The 26,499-nt window shown below is 44.8% G+C and overlaps 1 protein-coding gene across 4 annotated transcripts in view; it reads left to right on the top strand.

Annotated features, from left to right (window-relative positions):
• Positions 1-26,499, top strand: part of slc12a7b (solute carrier family 12 member 7b) — a 192,529-nt gene that overhangs the window by 85,953 nt on the left and 80,077 nt on the right. For all 4 annotated transcript variants that reach the window (XR_011521039.1, XM_054751258.2, XM_054751259.2 and 1 more), the window contains exon 3: positions 24,284-24,415. Coding sequence is in view for 3 of the 4 variants with exons in the window: in XM_054751258.2 (XP_054607233.2) it covers positions 24,284-24,415 (132 nt within the window). In the remaining variant the exon portion in view is untranslated. The remainder of the gene's footprint in view (positions 1-24,283; positions 24,416-26,499) is intronic.

Genomic DNA, 26,499 nt, shown 5'->3' with positions numbered 1-26,499 from the left:
TTATCCACAGCCCTCCATGCTCTCCAGCAGCAAGCCCTCACTCAACCAACAGAGGGGCCGCACTTCAGTCTCCCGCAGAGGTGGAATGGAGAGACGGGGAGCCCAGACGGTCTGCTCGCCACCCTTGACATGCAGTTTGAGTGACAGCCAGGACGCTTCCCCACTGCGCGCTCTCGGGTGGCACATCTCACCTCCCTGCTCTCCGGACGCACGGCTGGGTGGGCCGCTGCGCTTTATAATTCCAAGTCACCGGCTTGCAATGGCTATGCTGCTTTTGTGTCCGCCCTCAGAAAGACTTTTGTTCCACCCAGCAGCGAAGTGGGAGCAGAAGCACAACTAAAGCTCCGCCAGCGGGAGCGCGCGGTGTGCGCTTATGCGTCGGAGTTCCGCACCATCTCCGCCAAGCTGCGGTGGGATCACTCTGCCCTCCGAGCCGTCTTTTTGGAGGGACTGGCGACCTACATCCATGACGAGATGGCGGGAAAGGAACTGCCCCAGACCCTGGATGAAGTGGTCGATCTGGTGCTGCGCATCGATCAGCGGGTTCTGGTTCGGCCCAAGCCCTTCACTCGCCCATCCAGGGCGCGTGGACCTCTTCCTCGTTCCCCCACGCCTGCTCCCGGACCCGCTTCTACTGATAAGCCCATGCAATTAGGCCACCTTCCTCCAGAGGAGAGACAGCGACGGTGGCGTGAGGGTCTCTGTGCCTATTGTGGCTCCTCCCACCACAGACGCCTGAACTGTCCCTTATGTTTGGGAAACGAAGGAACCCACTGAGTATCCGGGTCGCTCAGCCTGGGTCACCTTCAGCCCCTGCCTTTTTAAATCGACTCCTTCTTCATGTCACCCTCCTTCATGGTGAGACCTCACTTCAGATGCACGCACTGGTGGACTCGGGGTCCGCTGACAATTTTATGGACATAGATCTGGCTAAGCGCCTACGGATCCCCATGACCCCCTTGGAGAGAGTTGTGCCAGTGAACTTGGTGGACGGTAGGCCCCTCCAACCCTATCCGGTCCAAAACCGAACCCAGCCACTCCAGATGATCGTCCAAGGCCACCGAGAGACCCTCCAGTTCCTGATCATATGTGCTCCCTCCTCTCCTCTAATCCTGGGATTTCCCTGGCTCCGTCTCCATGACCCCTGGATTTCCTGGTCCCAGGGCCGCCTTTTGGAATGGGGGACCCGGTACCAGGCCCACCTCTCTCCCCCTCCATCCATGCTAGACCGCCCGGACGGTGACCCTGGCCCAACACCGCCCAATCTGCCACTGCCCTACCGGGACCTGGCTACGGTGTTCGGCAAGCGGCGCACCACCACACTGCTGCCTCACCGCCCGTACGACATGGAAATCAAGCTGCAACCAGGAACCAGTCCACCCGGTGGCACCTTTTTTCTCTCTCTCCCGCCGAGTCCAGAGCCTTGGAGGATTATATCGACCAGGCCCTCCAGCAGGGTTTCATCCGACCTTCCTCCTCCCCGGGTGCCGCAGGCTTCTTCTTTGTCAGGAAAAAGGAGAGTGATCTCCGCCCCTGTATCGATTACCGAGGTCTGAACAAAATCACAGTCAAAGACCGTCATCCTCTGCCGCTCCTCACGTCTGCCCTGGACGCCATCTCCCAGGCGCGGATCTTCACCAAACTGGACCTCCGGAGCGCCTACAATCTGGTCCGTATTAAAGCTAGAGATGAGTGGAAGACCGCGTTCATCACACCCACGGTCATTGGGAGTACCAGGTCATGCTCTTCGGGCTGTGCAATAGCCCCGCCGTTTTTCAACGCCTCATAAACGATGTCCTCCGCGACATGTTGGGACGGTGAGTGTTTGCCTACCTGGACGACATCCTGATCTACTCCAAGTCCGAGGCCAAACACCTCCACCATGTTCGCGCGGTTCTAACCCGGCTCCTGGACAATAACCTGTTCTGTAAGCCAGAGAAGTGTTCCTTCCACCAGCGGTCCATATCTTTCCTGGGCTACATGATTTCGGATGAAGGACTAACCATGGACCCTCAGAAAGTCCAGGCGGTGAGAGACTGGCCCCTCCCAACAAGCGTGAAACAACTGCAGAGTTTTCTGGGTTTCTGCAACTTTTACCGCCGTTTTATTAGGGACTTTAGCACCATTGTGGCACCTCTCACTTCTCTCACCTGACCAAGCCCTCCCGGCCAACCGTTCCGGCTGACTCCAGATGCCATTCGGGCCTTCCAATACCTAGTTGCCCATTTCACGTCGGCTCCTATCGTCCGCCATCCGGATCATGCAGTCCCCTTTGTGGTCGAGGTCGACGCCTCGGATGTCGGCGCCGGTGCCATCTTGTCCCAAGCCGAGCCCGACGACAGGCTTCATCCCTGCGCCCACTTCTCCAGCAAATTTTCCACCACCCATTAGAAGTACGGCGTAGGGGATCGTGAGCTGCTGGCCATAAAATGGGCATTGGAGGAATGGAGGCAGTGGCTTCTGGGCACCACTCAGCCGATCACCATCTGGACGGACCACCAGAACCTGACTCACATCAGATCAGCCAAGCAGCTCAATCCTCGCCAGGCCCGCTGGGCCCTCTTCTTCGAGCCCTATGAGTTCCATCTCGCCTACCGCCCAGGGACAAAGAACCAGAAGGCGGACGCCCTTTCCCGCCAGTTCACACATCCAACGCCCACGTCCGAGCCGGCACCTATCCTCCCCGAGCACCGTTTCTTGGCCCACCTGAGGTGGCCACTGGATGAGTCTATCCAAAACGCTCTCCGAGACGATCCCGCACCTCCAGAGACCCCCGCGGGTCGGCCCTACATCCCCACGGCCTGTCGCAGCGAGGCATTGTCCTGGGCCCACTCATCACGCCTGTCTGGCCACGCGGGCTTCTCACGAACTCTTAGGTTCCTCAAACGAGCTCTCTGGTGGCCATGTATGGAGAGGGATGTAAAGGACTATATGAGCGCCTGTGACGTCTGCGCCCGCTCCAAGACATCCAACCAGGCCTCGGTTGGTACCCTCAGACCTCTTCCGGTACCCAGCCGCCCCTGGTCCCATGTGGGGTTGGACTTCGTCACAGGACTCCCACCGGTCAACGACCTTAATACCATCATGACGGTCACTGACCGGTTTTCTAAGGCTGTTCACTTCATCGCCCTTCTGGGCCTCCCCTCGGCCCGACGCACAGCTGAGTTGTTCCTGGAGAATGTGGTGCGTCTCCATAGGTTTCCTGTCGACGTGGTCTCGGACCGTGGTCCCCAGTTCACGGCCCGGTTCTGGAGGGCTTTTTGTCATCTGTTGGGAGCATCAGTCAGCCTATCTTCGGGCTATCACCCGCAGACCAACAGCCAAACGGAGCGGGCAAACCAACAACTGGGTCGGTACCTCCGCTGCTTTGTCTCGGCCCAACCCTCGCAGTGGCCTAAGTTCCTCCTCTGGGCTGAGTTATCCCACAGTCTCCACACCTCCTCGGCCAGTCTGATGTCCCCGTTCGAAGTCTGCTATGGCTACCAGCCCCCGGTCTTTGCCCACCAGGAACCCGAAGTTGCGGTGCTGGCCGCTCAATCCCTGGTGAGGCGCTGCAGGAATGCCTGGATCAAGGCGCGGGCCTCCATAACCCGAGCTAATGCCCGTTACTCTCACCAACACCTCCGCCGACACCGTCCTGGTCCCTCCTATGCTCCAGGGGATAATGTCTGGCTGTCCACGGCAGACCTCCGTGTCCGTACCGGGTCCAGGAAGCTCGCTCCCCAGTTCCTTGGGCCTTACCCCGTGCAAAGGGTCATCAACCCGGTCACGTACCGGCTGCGGCTGCCTGCGAGTCTCCGCATCCATCCCACCTTCCATGTCTCCCGGCTCAAGCCCTACGTGGAATCCTCCCTCCTTCTGGCTCCGGCGCCTCCGCCTGCACGCTTCCTTGACGGTGAGCCCATCTACACAGTCCGGTGCATCCTGGACGCTTGCCGCTGGGGACGGGGCTGGCAGTATCTGGACGATTGGGCGGACTATGGCCCCGAGGAACGCTCCTGGGAGCCGGCCCGCTCCATCTTGGACCCTGCCCTTATCTCTGACTTCTGGGACCGCCGTGGTCGCCCTGGGACTTTTGGAGCTGTCCCTGGACCGGGGGGTCCTGTCAGAACCCAAGCCCCCGGACCGGTCTCCCCCAGCTAACCGGCCTCCATCTTGGACCACATTTCCCAGGATGCTCCTCGCGGGAACTCCCGGCATTCTCCCAGTCACACCCAAGCCTATATATGGAAGACGCCGCACCGGCTCTTCACTCAGTCATCGTTTCATTGAAACCCATGATCAGAGTTCTCTACCAAATAATCCAGACATCAAACATCCTTACCAAGCTCAACTCCCGTACCCAGTCGACCATCGTGACACCCTGTCCCACCCTGCTAAAGAGCGCCTGGAAAAGTTCCCACACATATCAAAGTGATTTTTCATTTATGAGCTTTTATAACCTTGTTATTCAAGATAGTTGATTTGCTGCTGCACATAAACTGTCAGAACTTTTCCAATTGCAGCAACAGCCTTATATCATAACCACATGAGTGGAGAAAATGTTCAGTAGCAATGAGAGAATTTGCTGTTGCATTTAAGTGATGTTAACTTTTATTTAACATTTAAACTTATTTTCTGATTTTTTTATTTATTCTAAAAACCCTGGTAAGGGATGTTTTTCTGTATTTGGAGCTTCAGAAAAAGTTTTATGGTGGTGGTGATGTTTTAAAGTCACTGAGAAACTGCATGCATGCAGTTTGTTGTTTTGCTGCCAATACAGTAGCAGGTGCAGCTGCATATTTTTTCGCTAAAAATTTTATGTTATAATGGAATTCATGCATTAGTTTTTGTTTGCTTTGAGCCCAGAGCAGACATCACACGCCAGATGACATCAACACTGTATACTTTAGTATTTGTTCATTTATCACAAGTAATATCAACATTGCAATATTAAGCACTGTTGCCGAATATCGCAGGTTTTCCTAATATCGTGCAGCCCTAAAATCAACTAAATGATTTTATAAACACTCATAATGTCCTAGAGAAATTTCAGTCTGGTTTTAGGGTGAACCACAGCACAGAGGTGGCCCTTTTGAAGATTTTAAATGACTTTAGATTGAATTTTGATAAACAGAAGGTGACGGTGTTGGTTCTACTGGATCTAAGTGCTGCCTTTGATATAGTAGGCTACACTATTCTTTTAACTTGTTTAAAACAGATCGGCCCCTCTGGTGTTGTCCACAGATGGTTCACATCCTACCTCACAGACAGGACTTTTATGATGAATTTAGATACCTGTTCCTCGAGTGTCCATGGGATTACATGCGGTGTGCCCCAGGGTTCAATTTTAGGCCCAGCGCTTTCAGTGTTTCCCCTAGGAATTTTTCCAGCTGTGGTGGAGGTGGTGTTGGGGGGGGGATTATGACACGTCTCACCTTTATGTTAATATTGTTTTATTTGATGCACTCCACTTTGAACTGCACCAATCCAGTGACTGCTGCATTGTAATAACTAGTATTAAAGGTGAGTACACCAATGTTTGTACAAGAATAATTTCTGTTTTAAACTCTCAGTGACACACTTTGCAGGGGGATTTGGCATTTAATTTTTCTTGGCGTCTGGAAAAACATCTTCTTTTGCCCCCTTTATTTGACTTTCTGCCCCCTTTATTTTGGTCCAAGATCATTACTGGGCTGGCCCTATTAAAACGTTCTACACCCCTGCTTAGTAGACTTAATGAAGTATTTTTAAGCCAGTATAAAAATGACTGAAACACAAATTTACATATTTGGCATTATTGACCAATATTTTTTATTTAATTTATTTGTTAAGAACATCAAGATGCATTACAGTGAACATTATAATAAGCTGGGCGGACACTGTGCGACTTTTTCACTCGTAACGCAGCTTCAGCTCAAACTGTACGACTTCAGCGCAGGGTAGATCTCATGAGTCATGTGCTCACACTGTACGTCTGGTAGCAACACGTCGGACCTAAAAATATGTTAAAAATAGCAGTTTTTACACAACACGTCAGACTTTTTTGTCTTGTTTTGCCTGTTGTCCTTCGGGAGTGCTGCAGGAGGACACACAGAGATTTATGGGGGTTGGATGAGGAAACGAAATAAAGAAAGTAAATCTGTGTTTTGTGATCAGTTTAATTTGACATGAACACGACAAACACGCTTTCTTGACAATCTTTGTGAGTAAAAAAACGTGTAGAAATAAAAACGAACAATGTGTGTTATTGGGGAAATAGCGGGTGAGCGGAGTTGATGCAGGATTGCGAATGCGCCGTGAGCGGTTCTGATACTTTTTGGGTCGCAGCTGCTCTCAGCGCCGCTTCAACCCTCATGAGGAATGAGCTAAATATCAAACACTCCAGAAGTCCGTGTGAGCCTCACGATTGCTGATCGGTAGCTGGTCACGTGGTGTTGATCGCCTCTCGTAACCCCCTGTACACTACACGACGCTCAGCGCAAAACTCGCCCCGATCTTGTGGATTCTCGCACAAGTGGAAAATCTGCTCAAAAAGTGAAAAAGTCACACAGTGTCCGCCCGGCTTTACTGTCTGTGTGTGTGCGTTGATGCCTGGGCCGAGCTGACGGAGCTCCCGGCTGCAGTTTGGTGTGTAGGGAGGGGCGGGCTCTCTATGTGACTGGCCAATCACAGAGCGTGAAGACAGTCAGTTACCCAATGAGGATTTCATTCAGCACGATTACCGATATTTACGAGTTTTACACCTTTTTCATGCTCGTATTCGTCAAAAATGCTTTATCCGTACGCTCATAGCTGTAACCACCCTGCCCTGCCTCCTCCTCCTTGCTACCTGCCGGCTGTGATCACAAGCAACAACACAGTAGTTCCCGCTGCTTCTTCGGGAAACGGCGCAAAAAAAAAAAACATCAATAAAACTTGGGATGTTGTAGGCGTGGCGGTGGGATTTCAGCCGTGGTGGGCCGCCACGGCTACGCCTATGTAAGGGAAACCCTGGCTTTTTAATCTTTATATGCTCCCTCTTGGCGGGGTCATCAGGAGACATGGGGTCAACTTTCACAGTTATGCTTATGATACACAGTTGTATCTCCGTGTCTCCTGATGACTCTCGGCCAATGGATGCACTTTTAAACTGCATTTTAGGCATCAAATCCTGGATGGCAGAAAACTTTCTCCAGCTCAACCAGGACAAAAGTGAAGTTTTAGTCATTTGTCCTGAGGCCCAGAGAGAGAAACTTTGTTATCATGAGAAATCATGTTACGTTGATGATGACAACTATATCGGCCATAAAGATAAATGTGTTTTGTGTTCTTTTGTCACGTTTCCTATGAACACACTAAATCTACAGCCGATAACCTTTACTTATTATTACAGTCATGTCTTCATATACAATATATGATATCCACATGCACGTGAGGATGTGTTTCAGCTGCTAACAGGCACCAGAATTAAATGGACAATTAAACAAGTGTGAACGCTAACGCGATATCTTCAGCCATCCTACGCATGCAGGAAATTGTGTCCGACTTAAACGCCGGCTTTCAGCCACTCCCTCTGCTGCTTCCGTCCGCTCTCATCTGTTTTCCAGGCGAGGCGCAGCTCAACTCGAACACGGCCAATGTTATCGAGCTCAGTCCGGCTCGGCAGAGGGTGAACCAGCCGAGGCGATGTCGTGCTCTGCTTAAGAAGAAGTGTTATTTTCGCGCTTCAGAAGAAGCGCCCAACGTGTTTTTATGCCTTCTCCGAGACATGTTACGTCGCTAAGTTGTTAGCACCGCGTGCTAACACGTCAATAGTGCAGCGTAGCCTGCTGGAGGTTTTAATGGTTCAGATGAAAACACCCGACCTCGCAGGCTGTTCACACATCGATCTTAAGTTGTCGCTGTTGCACTCACGCCGTAATACAGTATTAGATGCGGTTAAAGTCAGACATGAAAAAAAAAACATTTTACATGAATAAGTGATGCTTAGCCTGGTGGGGGGAGGAAAACCTGGCCTAATAAGCACTGGAGGAAACCCTGTCAAGATCGTCAACACTCGTTTGTCTTAATGCTATTGAAACATGTAAACCAAAAAGCATTATATCCACTGCTACCTTTCTAATTTTGAACTCAGTTACTTATGTTGTAACTTCACCTTGCCCTGCCTGCTCCTCCTTGCTGCCTGCCGGCTGTGATCACAAGCGAAAACATAGTAGTTCCCGCTGCTTCTTCGGGAAACAGCGCAAAAAAAATAAAACTTGGGATCTTGTAGGCGTGGCGGTGGGATTTCAGGCGTGGCGGGCCGCCATGGCTACGCCTATGTAAGGGAAACCTTGTTTCATAAAATAACCAAGATTGACTTATAAAAAATACCTCAGGAAGAAAAGTGGTTATTTGGGAATTCAAAAATACTTTATTAATCCCAGAGGGAAATTGATTTTGCTTCCAAAACTTCCTTTTTTTTATTTCTTCTTTTTTTTTTTTTTTTGTAAATTACAGCAATGACTTTGAGTAATCAAACTGCCATTTGAAGGTTTAAAATGCTCAAAATACTTGAAGTTTTTTGTGTTTGGGCAGGACTGACGTTTTTTATCAGATCTATAAAAAAAACGAAAAATAAAAAATACCAATGTATACATTCTTATAGCCATTTTTATCAGTGAATATTTTTGTCCTCTAAAGACTTAAGTGTAAAGTCAAAGTGAAGCCTGAGGGTGCAACTAGTACTATTTTAATTTCAGACAGGCAGAATGTCAGTCTCCTGCTGCAAACACAATAAACATGAATGGGAAATGTGACATCATTTGTCCTAAGACTAATCATATTTAAGAAATCTTAAGTTTTCATTATGGATAGTAAGCATGTTTTTATAGATATCTGGAAAATAAAAATTTACTTCGGACAACAGATTCATAGATATGTGGAATGCATATCCAATATGCCTTATAACTGTTGTTTAAGTTTTTTTTAACGATTTGGGTATGTCTCAAATCTGGGCAATTGTTAGAAATCCTTACATAAAAATTCTGCTGATATCTGTGTTTTCAGTTTGACCAGTAATAATACTATTAAGACTAGGATAAATTGTTGCTTTGTAAAATAGGGATATAACAAAGAGGTGATTGTTATTAAATGTTAAAATGGTTCAATAAATTAAAATTTAGTCAATACCCACCTGCTGGTATTCTTAGTATCAACAAGAATAAAATAAACATACAATCGACATTTTACTAAAAGTGTCTATTTTTTAGTGTTTTAATATTTTCTGCATTAAACAGTGAGAGGTTTGAGGTGAACAATAGTAACTGAGAAATAGTTATTGAGTTAATGTTTTACTACTGTAGATAAATAGGTGTAACAACTTGTGTAAATATACCAGAATGCAAGAAATGTAATCTACACCATTTTTATTTTTTGTGCCCCCCCTCTCCAATCTTGTCCCCCCACATTTTGTATGCTTCTGATGCCCATGTTCATCACAGCTGTCCATCTCTATGGTTTATAATAAATTGAAAAATTGCAGAGCTTTGAATATGGTTGTACTCTTCACCAATGCTCTATTGATCTTCCACACAGGAATACAATACTATTTTTTAAAACTTTCAATTTTATTCAAATTCAATTCAAAAATACTTTATTAATCCCAGAGGGAAATTGATTGCTGTAGTAGCTCAGAATAATAATAATAATAATACTAATAATAATAAAGTCATCAAAGAGTTAGTATATTACAATGGCTGTTGGCAGGAAGGATCTCCAGTAGCGGTCAGTGTTGCAGCGAAACTGAAGAAGCCTCTGACTGAAGATGCTCTTCTGTTGTCGGACAGTCTTGTGAAGAGAATGCTCAGGGTTGTCCATCATTTTCTTGATTCTCTGGAGAATACTTTTTTGCATTATCTCCTCCAGTGGTTCCACAGTCGTCCCCAGAACAGAACAAGCCTTTTTTATTAGGCTGTTGAGCCTTTTCAGGTCCCTGCTTCTGATGCTGCTACCCCAACAGACGATGGCAGAAGAGATTACACTCTCAACAATAGACTTGTAGAAGATCTGCAGCATCTTGCTACAGACATTGAAGGACCTAAGCGTCCTCAAGAAGTGCAGTCTGCTGTGCCCCATCTTGTAAACGGCTTTGCTGTTCTTTCTCCAGTCCAGTCTGTTGTCCAGGTGAACTCCAAGGTATTTGTATTCCTCAACCACCTCCACTTCTTCTCCCATGATGGAAACAGTGTTTGACTCCACCCTGTTTCTTCTGAAGTCTAAAATCATCTTTGTTTTGTTCACGTTCAAGGTCAGATGATTGTTTCCACACCATGACAATAAGCGCTCCACCAGCTCTCTACTCAGCTTCCTTTCCATCTCTGATACACCTGACAACTGCAGAGTCATCTGAGTATTTCTGTAGATGGCAGGTCTCTGATTTGTACTGGAAGTCTGAGGCGTACAGGGTGAAAAGGAATGGTGAGAATACAGTCCCCTGTGGTGCTCCAATGTTACTGATCGCCTGGTTTGATGTGCAGTTCTTCAGCCTCACAAACTCTGCTCATGGAGGAGCTGAGCTAAAGACTAAATGAGCTAAAGGAGCTTTGTCTCAATAAAAGTCCTCCTGTTTTCTCATTCTGTTTTTCCTGGAAAAAGGATTTAGACATTTTTTTGACACCATGTCCTAGTTTTATTTAAAAAATGTCCGTCTGGCACAAAAGCTGTAGTCTTTAATCCAGGCGATAGTTGAGGCCCCCACCTGTGTCTTCTGGAGTTTCTGGCAAAGTACATCAGGCTGGATTGTGTTAAATGCACTGGAGAAATCAAAGAACATGACCCTCACAGTGCTGCCTGCTTTGTCCAGATGACAGTGGATTGGTTGAAGCAGCTGGATGATGGCATCTTCATCTCCAACTCCATGGCGATAAGCAAACTGCAGCAGGTCCTGATATGTTTTAGTTTGCTTATTCAGGTGGACCAACAGGAGTCTCTCCAGGACCTTCATGATGTGGGATATCAGGGCAGCCGGTCTGTAGTCGTCATTGACTGATGGGCGAGTTTTCTTTGGAGCTGGAACAAGGCAGGATGTCTTCCACAGAACTGGAACCTTCTCCTGGGCTAGGCTGAGGTTGAAGAGGTGCTGCAGAATCCCACAGAGCTGCTCTGCACAGGCCTTCAGTACTCTGGGGCTGACACCATCTGGACCTGCAGCCTTATTCCTGTTCAGTCTCTCCAGCTGCCTCTTCACCTGACATCATAGCTCCCTTCAGACAGGCCATGAAAAACGGAAATGTTCCGGACTCTGTCCATAAGACCTTTGTGTCTGAATACAAACATCCGGATAACGTGTTCCGGAATTTATCCGGACGAAGCCCCTAGTAACAGGTCCGGACTTGTTACGGACGGGTGGCTGATTCAGACTGGTGAGGTAAAGTTCCGGACGAGGGGGAGGGGGAGGAGGAGGGGACCGGGGGACGCTGTGCGCACCTAGATAGCCCGCTGCTGTAGCATGCAGCGAACCATGGCAGCTCGCCTCCTACGGTACCGCCTAGATGCGTGACGGAGCGCTTCACACCGCTTCAGTGATTCCTTTAACCATTGAGCTTCATCATCCAGGTCTCTTATGCATCTTCGTGTGCGCAGAATTATGCTTAAGCGCCTCGTGATTTTTATCTTGAGAGGCGCTATAGAAATGATATTTTCTTCTTCTTCTTCTTAACATAAGTCCGATTCTCCCCCCACCCTCCTCCGCCGTCAGACATCTGGAACTTTTCCCTGCTGTGTGAACGCAGCCGAAAGCACAAGTTCCGGTACAAAAGTGGTGTGTCTGAAAACACAGTTCCGGTTAAAACCGGATTGAATTGTCCACAAATGTTCCAGAATGTCTATCTGAAAAGGGCTTCTGTGTGTGTCAGCAGACTGGACTAGCATGGGCATGGAGATGTGGATGTTTTAACACTCATTTTTTTCTAATGAGGAGCAGGGCCGTGCAGAGACCTTTGACGGGGCGAGTGAAAAGGGGCACTTATAGAGCAAAACATTTAAACAGATTCACAATCCAATAAGTTAGAAAAATCTGATAATGAGACCCTTGGGTTCAAACAACATAATACAGGGTATCTGCAGGACTTGAAAAGTCTTAAAAAGTCTTGAATTTAATTTAGGCAAATTAAGACCCTTAAAAATCCTTGAAAAGTCTTAAATCCATTAAGTGAAGTCTTAAATTCGGTGGGTATTGATGTGTATTTAAAATAAGTCTGTATATTAAAAATAAACATGACAAGGTAATAAAATAAACCAATTTTTAGGTCTCTGCCAGCCGTTTTTGTGCGTTTCTGTACCACGTGACTTTGGCCACCATGTTTGTGACATATCTCGCTGATTCAAGGAGAAGATGGTGGAAGCAAAATGGGAAAGTGCAGTGTTTCCCTTCGGAATTTTTCCAGCTGTGGCGGTGGGGCCGGTGCGGGGGGGCTTGGGGAGAAATTATGACACGTCTCTAAATAAAGTAAAATCTTCTAGTGCAGAGTGGAGCCAACCCATAGAAGCACTGATTTGATCTCATTTCAGAGAAAAATTGAACAGGTTGGATGCACCTAATAAATACAATTACTAACAAACTCAGGAATGTGTTTCTTTACTTCACTGTTCTGGTGCTGAAAATATCACTAATGCGGATCAAAGGAGATACACAGATGAATGCACCTCTTATTTATTATTTGGAGACTACATTTACTGCAGCTGGCAGAGGCAGAGATTTTTTCTGTTGATACACAGAATTTACAGAATTATTTTAAATTTTAATAGGGGAAGATTGCAGGAGGAAGCGGTAAAATACAGGGGGTCCCCAGCAAAAACAAGAAATTTCCGAGTCTGATGAAACCCGCTGGTTTTCCATCAGGCAGTCACGGGGCAGCTCCAACGACCCAGTGGCTGTGCTGGGTCAATGTTATCGAGCTCAGTCCGGCTCGGCAGAGGGTGAACCAGCCGAGGCGATGTCGTGCTCTGCTTAAGAAGAAGTGTTATTTTCCCACTTCAGAAGAAGCGTCCAACGTGTTTTTACTCTTTCTCCGAGACATTTCACGTCGCTAAGTTGTTAGCGCCGCGTGCTAACACATCAATAGTGCAGCGTAGCCTGCTGGAGGTTTTAAGGGTTCAGATGAAAACACCCAGCCTTTCAGGCTGCTCACACATCGATCTTAAGTTGTTGCTGTTGCACTCACGCCGTAATACAGTATTAGATGCGGTTAAAGTCAGACATGAAAAAATAAATAAATTTTACATGAATAAGTGATGCTTAGCCTGGTGGGGGGAGGAAAACCTGTCAAGATCGTCAACACTCGTTTATCTTAATGCTATTGAAACATGTAAACCAAAAAGCATTGTATCCACTGCTACCTTTCTAATTTTAAACTCAGTAACTTATGCTGTAACTTCACCTTGCCCTGCCTGCTCCTCCTTGCTGCCAGCCGGCTGTGATCACAAGCGACAACATAGTAGTTTCCGCTGCTTCTTCGGGAAACAGCGCAAAAAAAAAAAAACTTGGGATCTTGTAGGCATGGCGGTGGGATTTCAGGCGTGGCGGGCCGCCACGGCTACGCCTATGTAAGGGAAACCCTGAAGTGTAAATTTGTTCTTTCTTGGCTTGATGTGGATGATTTTAAACCATGGGTTAAGCCTGTGGCCAACAACGATAAGGAGGTGTACTGTTCGATTTGTAAAAATATTAATGTTTCCTCGATGGGCATCTGCGCTTTCAAATCCCACATGAATGGAGCTTGCCACAAAACCGCCGCCAGTAGCTGCCGGGAACCTCGACGATCAATCGTCAGTTTTTGTTCCAAAGCATCGGTGATGGCTGTAGAAACTGTTTCACCTGCAACACCTGTGAATACACCACTAACTAACGTGACAACCTCTACAGAAAAGACTTTGGCAGTGACGGCACCCTTGTCTGTCGTATTGAACCTCAAAGTGGCGCTAGTGGGCACATCAACGCAGCGTGCTGAGGTGATTTGGTGTTTACACACAGTGGTTAATCACCACTCTCTGAACTCAAGTTAGGGGATAAATGAAATTTTCCTGGCAATGTTATTCTTTTCATTGAAATGCGTTGAAAAACTGAACATGAGACACCTTCTGTCTATCAGCATGGATGGCCCTAAGGTCAACTTCAAGTTGGGAGATCTTTTGCAGCAGGAGCATGAGGAACTATATGGAAGTCAACTGGTTAAAGTTAGAAGCTATGGCCTTCACACTCCATAATGCAGTGAAGGCAGGCTTTACGAGTTGGCAGCTGGACAAGTTGCTTAGAGCCCTGCATTTCCTTTTCTACAATGTACCATCTAGGAGGGAAGATTCCACTGCATTCACAGGGTCTACCTGCCTTTCGCTGCCATTCTTCAGCCACAGATGGGTTGAGAATCCCTGTGGCAGAGAGGGCCCTTCAAATTTGACCAATGATTATTAAGGTTTGTTTACCATATTGTTACATGTTACATGTTGTTGTGCTTATCAGTTGAAATATGCCTTCCTGGTCTCATAATTTCAAAATCTAAGATGTATGAAGAAGATGACTGTTAGAAAGTTTTCCATCTGAATGTTTAGGTGATAATTCATCAATTAAACACTTGTATTGCTTTTTATGATTAACTACCTTTTTGTTAAAGCAGCATGTAATTAATAAAAAATTTAAAATTTCATAGTTTATGCATTAATATTTTTTGTGAAATTATGTTTACTTGAAAAGTTAGATTTTTTAAAATAGGATATTTTAATAGAGTACAATTTTCCTAATATTTTTGTGACCTGTGCGTGTTAAAATACTTTGCAGTTTAACCGCTGTTGTATTTTGACGTTTGCAGTACGTGGAAGGTGTTAAACAGAAGAAACTCCCAAACCCTGGAACAGCCTCCTATGACTATTTAGATGGCACAAGGTGATAGAGCTGACGAAAATAATCAAATAATCGATGCATCGGGATGCGGACATAAACGGTTCTGCATCGTAGAAGAGTACGCCATAATCGATTATAGTGGAATGTAGTTTTGTTTTTTTAACGGCGGCACTAGCGCAGCATCCAAATCTGTCAGAGTGAGCGTCCTCCACATTTACCTCCGCCTTAATGTGGTACTGCAGGGCTGAGCGCTGGAGTTGTCACCTGAGACCAAACCGGAACCGAATCGGCCCGACCGGTTCTGTTTGATTTGGGCCGTGAATTATGTTAATTGAGCGGGTTGTCGTGCGGCGCGCTCCGCTCGCTCGATCAGCGACAGAGAGAGAGAGAGAGAGACTGTCTGCTCACACAAGAGAGACGATCGGAGGACGCTCCTCCAAACCGATGCTCCAAACACGCGTTATTTTCATAATTTAATTATTATTTCTCCTGGAAGCGCTCAGTCAGACTGCTTGATGTAATGTAGGGAGATCCGGTCTTGGGGAGGGGGCGGGGTCAGTGACGGCGGCTGCAGCGTGATCGTCTGTCTCTTTTATTTAGGGAGACGGATAAGTTAAAAGGAGAGGGAAATGGAAGTTCTTGTTCCACTTTATTCTTTTGTTTCATGATGATAAACTGATGTTAAATTCAGCTTCAAGAGAAACTGGGAGGAAGCTTTGGTTCATTTTAAGTTACAGGAGGTCTTGTCTCCTATCTGCTCCTCCTGAGACAGCATGGACATGAGGGTCACATGGTGAGGGTCCCACAGGACAGGTTAGTGGAAAGGTTTGTAGTTAGCTGGTTAGTGAAGGAGATCCATCAACTGGGTAATTTAATCCTAATCCAGCCCACAGCCTTCTGCTGGTGTTATTATCAGAAAGAATAAAACACACATCTTAAATATTATTGGAAGTGTAGAATTTGTTTTATGTTTTATTATTTTCTGCATCAAACAGAACTTGATTCATTCTCCAACATGTCAGAAATGAACCACTGGGTTCAAATAAAACAAACTAAGTCAAACATTTCATTTGGTGTTATTTCTGACACCCTTGAACTGTGGCATAAATATTGGACTCTAGAGCTGCTCAGAGACATTAAACACTCATATATGAACCCATTATGGATTTTATTATTACATTATGTGTCCTGTAGGTTTTCAGTACTTTTTTAGATTTTGTGAGTTTTTGCAAAGCGTGTTTTTCTCAGCCTGAGGCGTGGTGTTGAACGAGGAAACAGATGTTTTACTTTGTTAAATCTTAAATGTTTAAAATGTTTTGTCCTAACCTGTTGTGGATGGAGAGCTTTTGAGGGATGGCAGGTTGTGTCAATTACGTTTTAGATTCAATTCAATTCAAGTTTATTTATATAGCGCCAAATCACGACAAGAGTCGTCTCAAGGCACTTCACATAATAAACATTCCAATTCACAGTTCATTAAGCCAATAAGAAATAATGTTTCCTATATAAAGAACCCAGCAAATTGCATCAAGTCACTGACGAGTGTCAGTGACTATATAGCAATCCTCATACTAAGCAAGCATGCAGCGACAGTGGAGAGGAAAACTCCCTTTTAACAGGAAGAAACCTCCAGAGAATCCTGGCTCAGTAGAAGCAGCCATCCTCCACGACTCACTGGGGGATCAAAAAAATAGATAAAAAAATAAAAAGCAATTATCTGACATCTTCTATTTATCGATGAAAACAAATCAATATGAAATAATCGTGATGCATCGTGATGCATCGGGATATCGAATCGAATTGAATCGTTGACCCAGTAATCGTAATCGAATCGAATCGGGAGACAAGTGAAGATTCACACCTCTACAAGGTGATCCTTTCATTGTTGCCAAACTGCAGTTCTTCCTGGCAATCTCAAGGACCTTTGACCCTTTTCTAAAGAAGTATCAGACTGATGAGCCAGCTTTGCCTTTCCTGGCCAAAGATTTGAGTGAAAAAGGTAACAATTTTGTAAAGAAGTTGGGGTTTTTATATTATGCTTTTGTAAAGTATTATTCTATAGAATCTAATTTTTGTCTGCAATTTTCATTCTGTAACTTTTGAGTCTAATGAGACTGTTACTAAAGAGAGACCTTCTGCAAGACGTCACCCCACTGCATTTAACCAAAGTCGATGTCTCTAACGAGGCTAACTGGGTTTCTGCTACAGATGCTGATATAGGCCTAGGTGCAGAATCAGCAATAAAAGTACCTTTTAAATATTCTTTAAGTTTCTATACTTGGATATTGCATTAAATACCTCATAAAGATGATAGAATTCTTAGAAGCCAACACCTTTCTTACTGTTTTTATATATTTAAAGTGGTACATAGCTGCTTGTTTAGACTTTTAGCTGGACTTATAATTAAGAGTAAAATAATCAAAAATTTATTTTGACCTAATTTTTTATGTATTTTGTATGAAAATAATTATCTAGAGAAACATCTCTAAGAAGATATGTACTTTCTCAATATGTGATATAGTGAGAAAAATGTTGGTTTAAAAGTTTAGGAGTTAGCATGGACATTTAAAATGTAACAAATATTTACATTTTCAGGTGCTTCAGGCCAAGCCAGGAAGCAAGTTAGGGGAGTGTTCTGTGTTCATCTTTTGGAGAGATTGTGTTGAGGGCCTGGCTGCCATTGTAAAGAAAATTCAGGAGAAAAGCCCCCTCAAGTTTCCAGTGGTCAGAGCCATAGCATGTTTGGACTCTACATGCATGCAAAGGGATCCAGAGTGGTGTCAGAAAAAGATGAGAACAGCAGTAGAGAAGTTACTGCAGGATGGCCAGCTGACAGGAGAAGTCTCTGCTGGTATGATATCTACACAGTCTGGTGGCATTAAGATTTTAGAACATGACATCATATTTTAGTGGGGGGTAAGGGTCAGGATTCTCAATTGCAGTTCATTGGACACAGGATATTATAGTCATGTGGCCTGCTCAGCATTCCAGCGTCCCTCCCATAGGACAAAACCCCATTGTGTTCATTAAACCTGGAAATTTAAGGGGTTAATTCAAATACAATTCAATAACTATCAATTTTCAAACTTTATATGTTTACAGGTGACTCCATTCTTCAGCAGTTTGACTGTTTTTTATATTTAGAGGCAAGAGGTGAGGAATACCTGTCTTGAGCCAACTCTCCAAAGGATTGATGTCTTCTTGCATGCGGTCATGAGCAAGTACCCTGAGTGATAGGGAAAAACACTGAGCTATTGAAATTTTGTCAACTTCTGCTCCTTCTGTCTCACGGACAAGCAACTGTAGAGAGGGGTTTTTCTCAAAACAAAAAGGTAGAGACTGTGAATATTCTAGAGGACACGATGGAGGCACACCGATTAATATGTGATCAGGTTAGTGTTTGTGGAGGTGTGTTGAAGGTTCCAGTGAACAAAGACCTTCTTGCTAGTGTAGCATCAGCAAGAACAAGATTCAGACTTTACCTGGATGACCAACAGAAAAGAAAAGAGGCGGCTAAGCAGAGCTTGAAGAGAAAAGGGACAGAAGAGGAGCTGGAACAACTGAGATAAAAGAGGAAGGTGCTACAAGATGTCTGTCATGCACTGCAAAAAGATGAAGATGACCTTGCAACAAAAGCAGAGGACAAATCTCCATCTTTAATGGCACAGTTAACAAAATCAAACACCTTAAGGGCAAGGCACAAAGAAAAAGTCAAAGAGCTCAAGCAAACAGAAGAGATGATTGGCAGAAAAGCAAATGAGCTAAGGCACATGTGAACCAATGCTTGTTTTGTCTTGTGAGCTTTATTTTCTTTTACATTTGTCTTCTATCCTGTTAACTGTTTAAGTACCTGGTTAGTCATTTGTTAGAGCAGACTTCACTCTCTAAATCTTAACGGAGCGTGCAATGTGAAAATGGGGAAAACTGGTATACTGAAGCTAAAGTTTGTGGGAATGTTTTGGGGGAAAACAAGGATTATTCCATTCTGTTATTTTTATGTTAATAACATTGTACTTTTAATTTTTTCAGTAACCTTTCTTGCCCCAAAATTATTAAAAAGCTGCCAAAAATAGTATTCATAGCTCAAGTTGTTCAAAACAATGAAAGTGCCATAATATCAACTTTTTAAAATACGTTTTGATACTTTGGCATATTTGAATAAACTTTGCATTTGGTTAAAGTTTTGTTTGAAAAATTGATTTCTTTCTGACTAACAAAATATGAGTGTTTTATAGTTTATTAGTTTGTTGCAATAGAGTCTTAATTTAATTTCAAAAGGTCTTAAAAGTCTTAAATTTAATTTTGAGATTCCTGCATACTGTATACCCTGTAATAAAAATATATCAATTAGTGTCATTAGTGTTAATGTTAGTTCATAAATAATATAGTTTTAGTTTATAGAAGGTTCACCACTGTTCCATGTTGTTGCCATTTGTGGATAATGGCTGTCACTGTGGTTCACTGGAGTCCCAAAGCTTTAGAAATGGCTTTATAACCTTTACCAGACTGGTAGATCTCAATTACTTTTGTTCTCATTTGTTCTTGAATTTCTTTGGTTTTTGGCATGATGTCTAGCTTTTGAGGTGCTTTTGGTCTACTTTTCTGTGTCAGGCAGCTCATATTTAAGTGATTTCTTGATTGAAACAGGTGTGGCAGTAATCAGGCTTGGGGGTGGCTACAGAAATGGAACTCAGGTGTGAAACACCACAGTTGGGTTATTTTTTAACAAGGGGGACAATTACTTTTTCACACAGGACAATGTAGGTTTGGATTTTGTTCTCTCCCTAAATAATAAAAACCATCATTTCAAAACTGCATTTTGTGTTTACTTGTGTTTGACTAATGGTTAAATGTGTTAGATGATCAGAAACATTTTGTGTGACAAACACGCAAAAGAATAAGAAATCAGGAAGGGGGCAAATAGTTTTTCACACCACTGTATCTCAGGAGGTGCCGAAAATACCATCATGGGAGGACAGACCCCTTTATGGCATGTACCACTGACAGATAACTGAGGTGGTTGATTTCAAGAAATCCTACCAGTGGTTAGAACGATCTATTCAACAGAACAACACAGAGGCACTCATGGCTGCACAGGAACAGGCCCTGAGCAACAGAGCCCAATAGCTACCACACCAGACAAGGCCCAAGGTGAAGGCTCTGCAAAAAGGCCCCCGTGACAATCCACCACATAACTGCAGGGTGCAAGATGCTGGCAGGGAAAGCATTCATAAAACGCCATAACCAAGTGGCTGGCATAGTATACAGGAACATCTGAGCGGAGTATGGACTGGAAGCTCCAAGGTCAAAGTGGGAAACACTCTGACCTTGTCTCAGTGGAACCTTCATTTATGTTACGTCCCCGACATAAAATGTGAAGGGGGGTAACATAAGAGAAACATGATAGTGGGTTTAAAATGGGTTTCATTGTTATAAAAGGTTCTAAAGACAAGTGTAAACAGATGGAAAGTATTATTAAAATAATGCCAAATAAAAAACCAAGACTAAAAAGTAAACATTTAAAGGACAACTTATCAACATTAAAATGCCTGGTTAAAACTTTGTTAAGTTTCACCGAAACAGAAGGTGTTTGAAAAAACACAAGTTGATAATAAAAACCGATTCACTGTGAAAACACTGAGTGTTTTAAAATCCCAAAGTCGGTAAACTACGACGTTAACCTTAAAACAGAGTCAACCAAGTTGACGTCAAACAAATATCCCTTTGAATCAATCAGAGTTAAGACTTTAGAAGTTAAAACTCATAAAAACGAAGGGGTTGAAAATAGGGCTGCAACAACGAATCGATAAATTCGATGAAAATCGATTACTAAAAGCGTTGGCAACGAATTGCGTCATCGATTCGTTGTGTCGCACAACTCTTCCAAAAGCGCCCCCTCTTCCTGCCCGCCTTGCGCACAGACCAGAGCAAGTCAGATCAGCGCGAGGGAGAGCCGCAGATCAGCGCGAGGGAGAGCCGCAGATCAGCGCGAGGGAGAGCCGCAGATCAGCGCGAGGGAGAGCCGCAGATCAGTGCAAGGGAGAGCCGCAGATCAGCGCGAGGGAGAGCCGCAGATCAGCGCGAGGGAGAGCCGCAGATCAGCGCGAGGGAGAGCCGCAGATCAGTGCAAGGGAGAGCCGCAGATCAGCGTGAGGGAGAGCCGGTACCGGCAGATCAGCGCAAGGGAGAGCCGCAGATCAGCGTGAGGGAGAGCCGGTACCGGCAGATCAGCGCGAGGGAGAGCCGGCAGACTTGCGCTGCTGCGAACCGGTTCCGCATTGTTGCGCAGCGATCCAGGCAGCTGCTTCCAGCGCACGGTCCATTCTCAAAGTGGCGCAACCAAAAAACTATAATTAGCACACGATCGTTCATGTCCACACATGTTCTCTATTTTCTGTCTTATTTGTGCCTGAAGTGCTCTACTGCGGAGCTCATCACCTGTGCTGTGGTGATGTCACCTCACGCAGCATCGAAAACGCGCTCTGCGCTTTTCGGTCAGGAGATCCCTTTGATCTGCTCAAAAGTAACTGATGAGGTGAAAAGGTAAGAATCCAGGCAACAGATTTTCTGGAGAATTAAGAGGAGATGCAGGAAGATGAGAGACAGACAGGACAGGAAAATAGTTAAATAAAAACAAGAAAACAAAACAAAGTCTTGAAAAGTAAAATGTAGGTAGATTTATCTCCACTACACGTTTTTACCTGTATAAAACAATAAGTTATACACATGTCATATTTATACATCTGATACAATTCAGATCACCTTCAAAACTCAGTCACACACCCAGGGCCGTTTCAAGACATTTTGGGGGCCAAGGCAAAATGCCCCCCCCCCCCCCCCCCCCAATAACTGGGCTCCCCAGAAGCCTCTGTGTAATTCATGCCCTCTCCAGTAGTGTTAGTTATATGGTGTTTATAAAAGCCCCTCAGACATTACTGACATGTTCTAATATTATCAGATGAAAAACTAAATTATCAGACATGCTGTCTCATCTGCTTCTTTTATAAACTTGCAAAAAGTAACAAAACCACCTGAAAGCCACTATTTGTGGATTCTCTGAAAGTTTCCATGGAGTGTGTGACAACTTATTTTTTCATTGATCCTATTGTCTAATCTCACAGCTGAAACAAGCATCCTTAATAATCTGTGCACAGGAAGCTTACCGATGCTGTAGTAAAACAAAAGGTATAATAATTTATTATTAATAAAACCTTGTTGCAGCACTAAAGCAGAAAAATTAGATTTTGCATTAAATATGCAAAATATTTACATATGAATTGTTTTAGAGCCCTTTTATTGGCAGAATCTGATATTAATGTAGTTCTTACAAAAAATGGGTCCCAACATGGTTTGTGTGGCGTTGCCATAGTGTGACGTCATAGGCACAGATCCCCTGTCCTCTTGTTTGGAAATGGAAATATGATCACCCTACATTAAACAAACTGTCCACCCGGGCTTTTGCACTGCACAGAGACGCTTCGCTGCCTACGACTGAACGTCAGTTGAGAGTCAGTCTCATGCAGACTGACCAATGAAGAGAGGGCCTCATGTTAAGACTCTCTCCTTATTGGTCAGTCCACACGAGGTGGGTCAAAGGTTACTCTGGGCGGGTTACGTGTTGTCAGGCATTCAAGTATTGAGTATATTTACTGCATATTACAGTAAAATATTCTGTATGTGACCACATTATGGTGATCCTTGGGTCGTGATGATGGAGCCCTTGAATATTGTTGCCCAGGGTGCAACAAAGTGTTAATCTGGCCCTGGTTCCGCCGTCAAATTCCCGCAGAAACTGGTTGATCACACCGGGGCCAGACTACTAGCATGTGGTTTTACAACCACAATGTCCTCAAAAACGCTTTTAAAAGGGAGGGAGGAGTCCTAACTGTTGCTGCAGGCGTGTTGTGTGAGAGTGCAGTTATATACTGGTTAGTATATTTTTGGGTTCAGTTGCTTTCATGTGGCCTAATGTGAGTCTATTTGGGATCATTGGAATGATCAGCAGCATTTCTTGATGTGACTTTATGGCAGTTGCCCAGGGCATCATCGCAAGGAGGATGGCATTCATTTACTTTTGTTTTATTTGGTATTTTTTCAGTCATTTTTGGAAATAGTGATCAATTTTGATTAATTCACAGCCTATGTTTAATTACATTTAAAATAAATGTCAACAGATGAGATCAAACAAAACAGATGAGAATTGCCCTTAACCTGTTTAACTTGGACCAAGCATTTTAGGTCACAGATAGATGTAGCTTAGGGTCTCTGTCTATACACCTTATAAGACAATTTAGGTGATGGCATGTTGTTTTTCTGCTATTGAACTGTTTTCTAATAATGTTGTGTTAAATAAAGTGAAGGAAGGAGAGAAATAACGTTTCCCTAGCAGTTTTTAAAAATTTCCCCATGTAATCTGATTAATCGATTAATCGTGTCGAGACCCCATCCGATTAATCGATTATCCAAATAATCGTTTGTTGCAGCCCTAGTTGAAAACAAGATGAGGCCTGGAGGACAGCAGAACCCCTGCACTGCTGCCCACCAGACTGCTTAAGGCACAGCCTTTTTATCCAAGGTGTGGGTCGTCTGAGGGATTCAGCTCAGCTGTGCTCCTCAGCAGCCTGGAGGAGAAGGGGCGGTGTCTGGCTGATCACCGGGGCTGGGTGATCCTGGCTCCCTCACGTGAAGAGGCCAGGCTGGTGGCCATAACACACTCACTAAGATGGTAGAGGACATGTGAGTCAAGAACCTGTGGGACTTCCAGATCCGCTAGGAGCTAGCACCAGAAAAGAGCAAATTTTCATTTAACTAATGTTAAAAATGTCTAATTCAAAGCAGAAACAAACATGCTTGCAGCCTGATTATAAAAACCAAGATCAGGCGATTGCGGTACGAACGCTGTCCTCTGCGCTGCAGAGTTCTGTTCATCTTGGACATAACTTGCGTGATTTGCGATTGAAGCCCCGGTTGTTGGCGGAACGAATGCTGCATAATTTACACAACGCCATGCCAGCATGCCCTATTTATAAGACCGTTGCAGTAATATTACGCATTTGCCAGCACAGTGTGTTTTGTAAAGAGGGCTAAAATCATGCCTTCTTGATTTAGTCCTAACTCTGTCAAACAGTCTTGCTCACTGAGCACTTTAAAAGTTCGCCTTAAGACTCATCTGGCTTTTAACTAATTTAAACTTTTGAAGTCACTGTTCTTTGAGTGGTTTTTCTGCTATGGTTTTTGGTTGTTTATTATTGTTACTCTATAGAACAATTTGTTTTCTGTTTTATATCCCTTTATGTTGTTTTCTGTAGGCCCTTTCACTGTTGTTTTATTGCATTTTCTTTCTATACTGTACTTTGGTGGGCTCTTATGCCCTGTGGAAAGTGCATTGTAAATAAAATGGGACTGGTCTTGCATGACTTGCTCTTTTAAAATGTTTTTGCTTTGCAGGAGGAGATGGACAGCCATCCTATGGTGTCATCACTTCTCAATAAGTTAGCCAACTATACCAATCTGTCCCAGGGAGCCCATGAACATGAAGAGGCTGATGAAAATGAAGGGCCAAAGAAGAAAACTGTTAAGGTAAAGCAGACGTCTTTGCACATTAAAGTGTATCAGAATTAGAAGGGTTTTATTGCCATATGTGCGAGAAATCACAACATTAGGAAATAGCTGCGGGTCTTGGTGCAAAAAGGAATGATAAAAATAAGAGATAAGCAAATTGGCCTGCAAATTTTTTTTTGCAGATTATTTCAACTCAGGACCGGACAAGATCTTACTCGCATAGGCTATGACACACCCATACAGTCATACTTCTGGTATAGACTGGCACTCAAACAGTGGATAGAAAACCCAACGTCTAGGTGGAATTCCTTGTCACATTCATGAAGTGCCAGGCACGGGGCCAAGCACAACATGCACTTCAAGTCATCCATGGCTTGCTGTTGCTGCTCAGCCCTCTCAAAAGACACATCCTTTTCAGCAAGGCAGTTACGTAGAGGTCTCATAAACTCCACATAGTTTTCTACAAACTGGCGGGAGTAGTTGTGCACACCCAGAAAACTCAGAATTTCAGATGCATTTGTTGGATCTTTAATGGTGGCGACACCCTGGGCTCTACCATGTTGAGGCTCTACTCCCTGTAGCCCCACAAGGAGGCCAACCAACTGTACTTTAGACCTGCACCACTTACCTTTAGTGAGGGAGATTTTCGCACCAGCTGACCCATGACATGCCCTAGCTCGAACAGGTGGTCGTCCAAAGTCTGTTTACGAATCAGAATATCGTCAACGTAGATGATTGTATCACGTTCACGAGTGCCGGGGCAGGCTTTGTCCAAAAAGACTCAGAGGGTGAGCTAGAGTAGCTAAAGGGACACCGTGTGAAGGTGTTTTGGTGGTTGGCAAAGGTGAAGTCTAGTTTTTATTGGTCATATGCATGGACAGGGATTGTCCAGAATCCAGAAGCAATGTCAAGGGGGAAAAAAGTTTTTAGCATCTCTCATCTTAGGAAGTTCTTGTTCCAGGCAGGCCATCAGCCACCAGGATAATGGACAACGGTTGGTTCCGTTTTTTGTAGTCAATGGGTAGCTGCCACTTTCCATTAGATTTGCTCACCGGCCACAACAAAGCCGAGTAGGTGCTGTTACAGGGTTCACTGACACCCTTTTCCAAGAGACTATCATTGGTTTCCTGGACAGGTCCATAGGACACCAGGGGAATCTTGTATTGACGCACGAAGGTCGGCCGTGCATGTTGTGGTGTAGGAATCCACACCTCATGGTTCGTAGTCAACCCACAATCTAAGGAGTAGACTGAAAGAGAGTCTTTATATTTTAGTCGGAGCTGATGTAGTTTGTCCCATTCAACTTCATTCACAAGAGCATCCACCTGCACCACGACCTGTTTGATGTGTAAAAGGATGAGAGTGAAGTCTGAACCACCGCCCAGAAGAGCGTCATAGTGGAGCACCTATTCAAGAGACAAAGGTACATAAGGTTTCCCAGCCCCCTCTTGTAACTTGAGTTGACCCAGCACCACCTTGGCTGACTGGTCATCTGGGGGCGCCAGACATCCTCACTAGCAATTGAATCGGCCACTCGTTCATCAGGAGCAGGGAAACACAACCTCGGGTTTCAGGTTGGGGTCAAGCCTTGAGATGGAATCAGCTGATGTGAGTGGCATAACATGCACTGGCAAGGAGGAGGATTCTAAGGAATGAACCCTTTCACACAAATTCTGTACATCCTGTTTCAGGCTGGACAGGTTGGAGCTTTGAAGCCTGGAGAGTCAGAATCGGTCGGTAACAAGATGGCGCCTGTGCTTGGCTTAGCCGCGGTCAACGGCCACTTTTTCAAACTTTTCTCAACTAACCTCCTCTTTTCCACCTTGCTCCTGTCTGCGATCCTCTTTGGTAGTGTCTCTGCTACCATCTCCTATGATCGCTAGACTCTTCTGTCCTTCCATTCATTCACGATCGCCCGAGATGCACCGAGGACTTACCTCCCTGTTTGTTTACCCGAGCAGCGCGCTGGCTCGGAGCCAAAAGATGATTCCTACCAAGACACCTCCAACGATGTTTATCCGGTCCCGGGAAAATGTTGGAGGAAAATAGGTAAACGAGCAGGAATCCAGGTGAGAATAAGACTTCTCTTAAAGCGTGGTTTA

This window comes from Nothobranchius furzeri, chromosome 7, assembly GCF_043380555.1.
Source record: "Nothobranchius furzeri strain GRZ-AD chromosome 7, NfurGRZ-RIMD1, whole genome shotgun sequence".
Classification (NCBI taxonomy): domain Eukaryota; kingdom Metazoa; phylum Chordata; class Actinopteri; order Cyprinodontiformes; family Nothobranchiidae; genus Nothobranchius; species Nothobranchius furzeri.
This window is presented reverse-complemented; position numbering and strand designations above follow the sequence as displayed.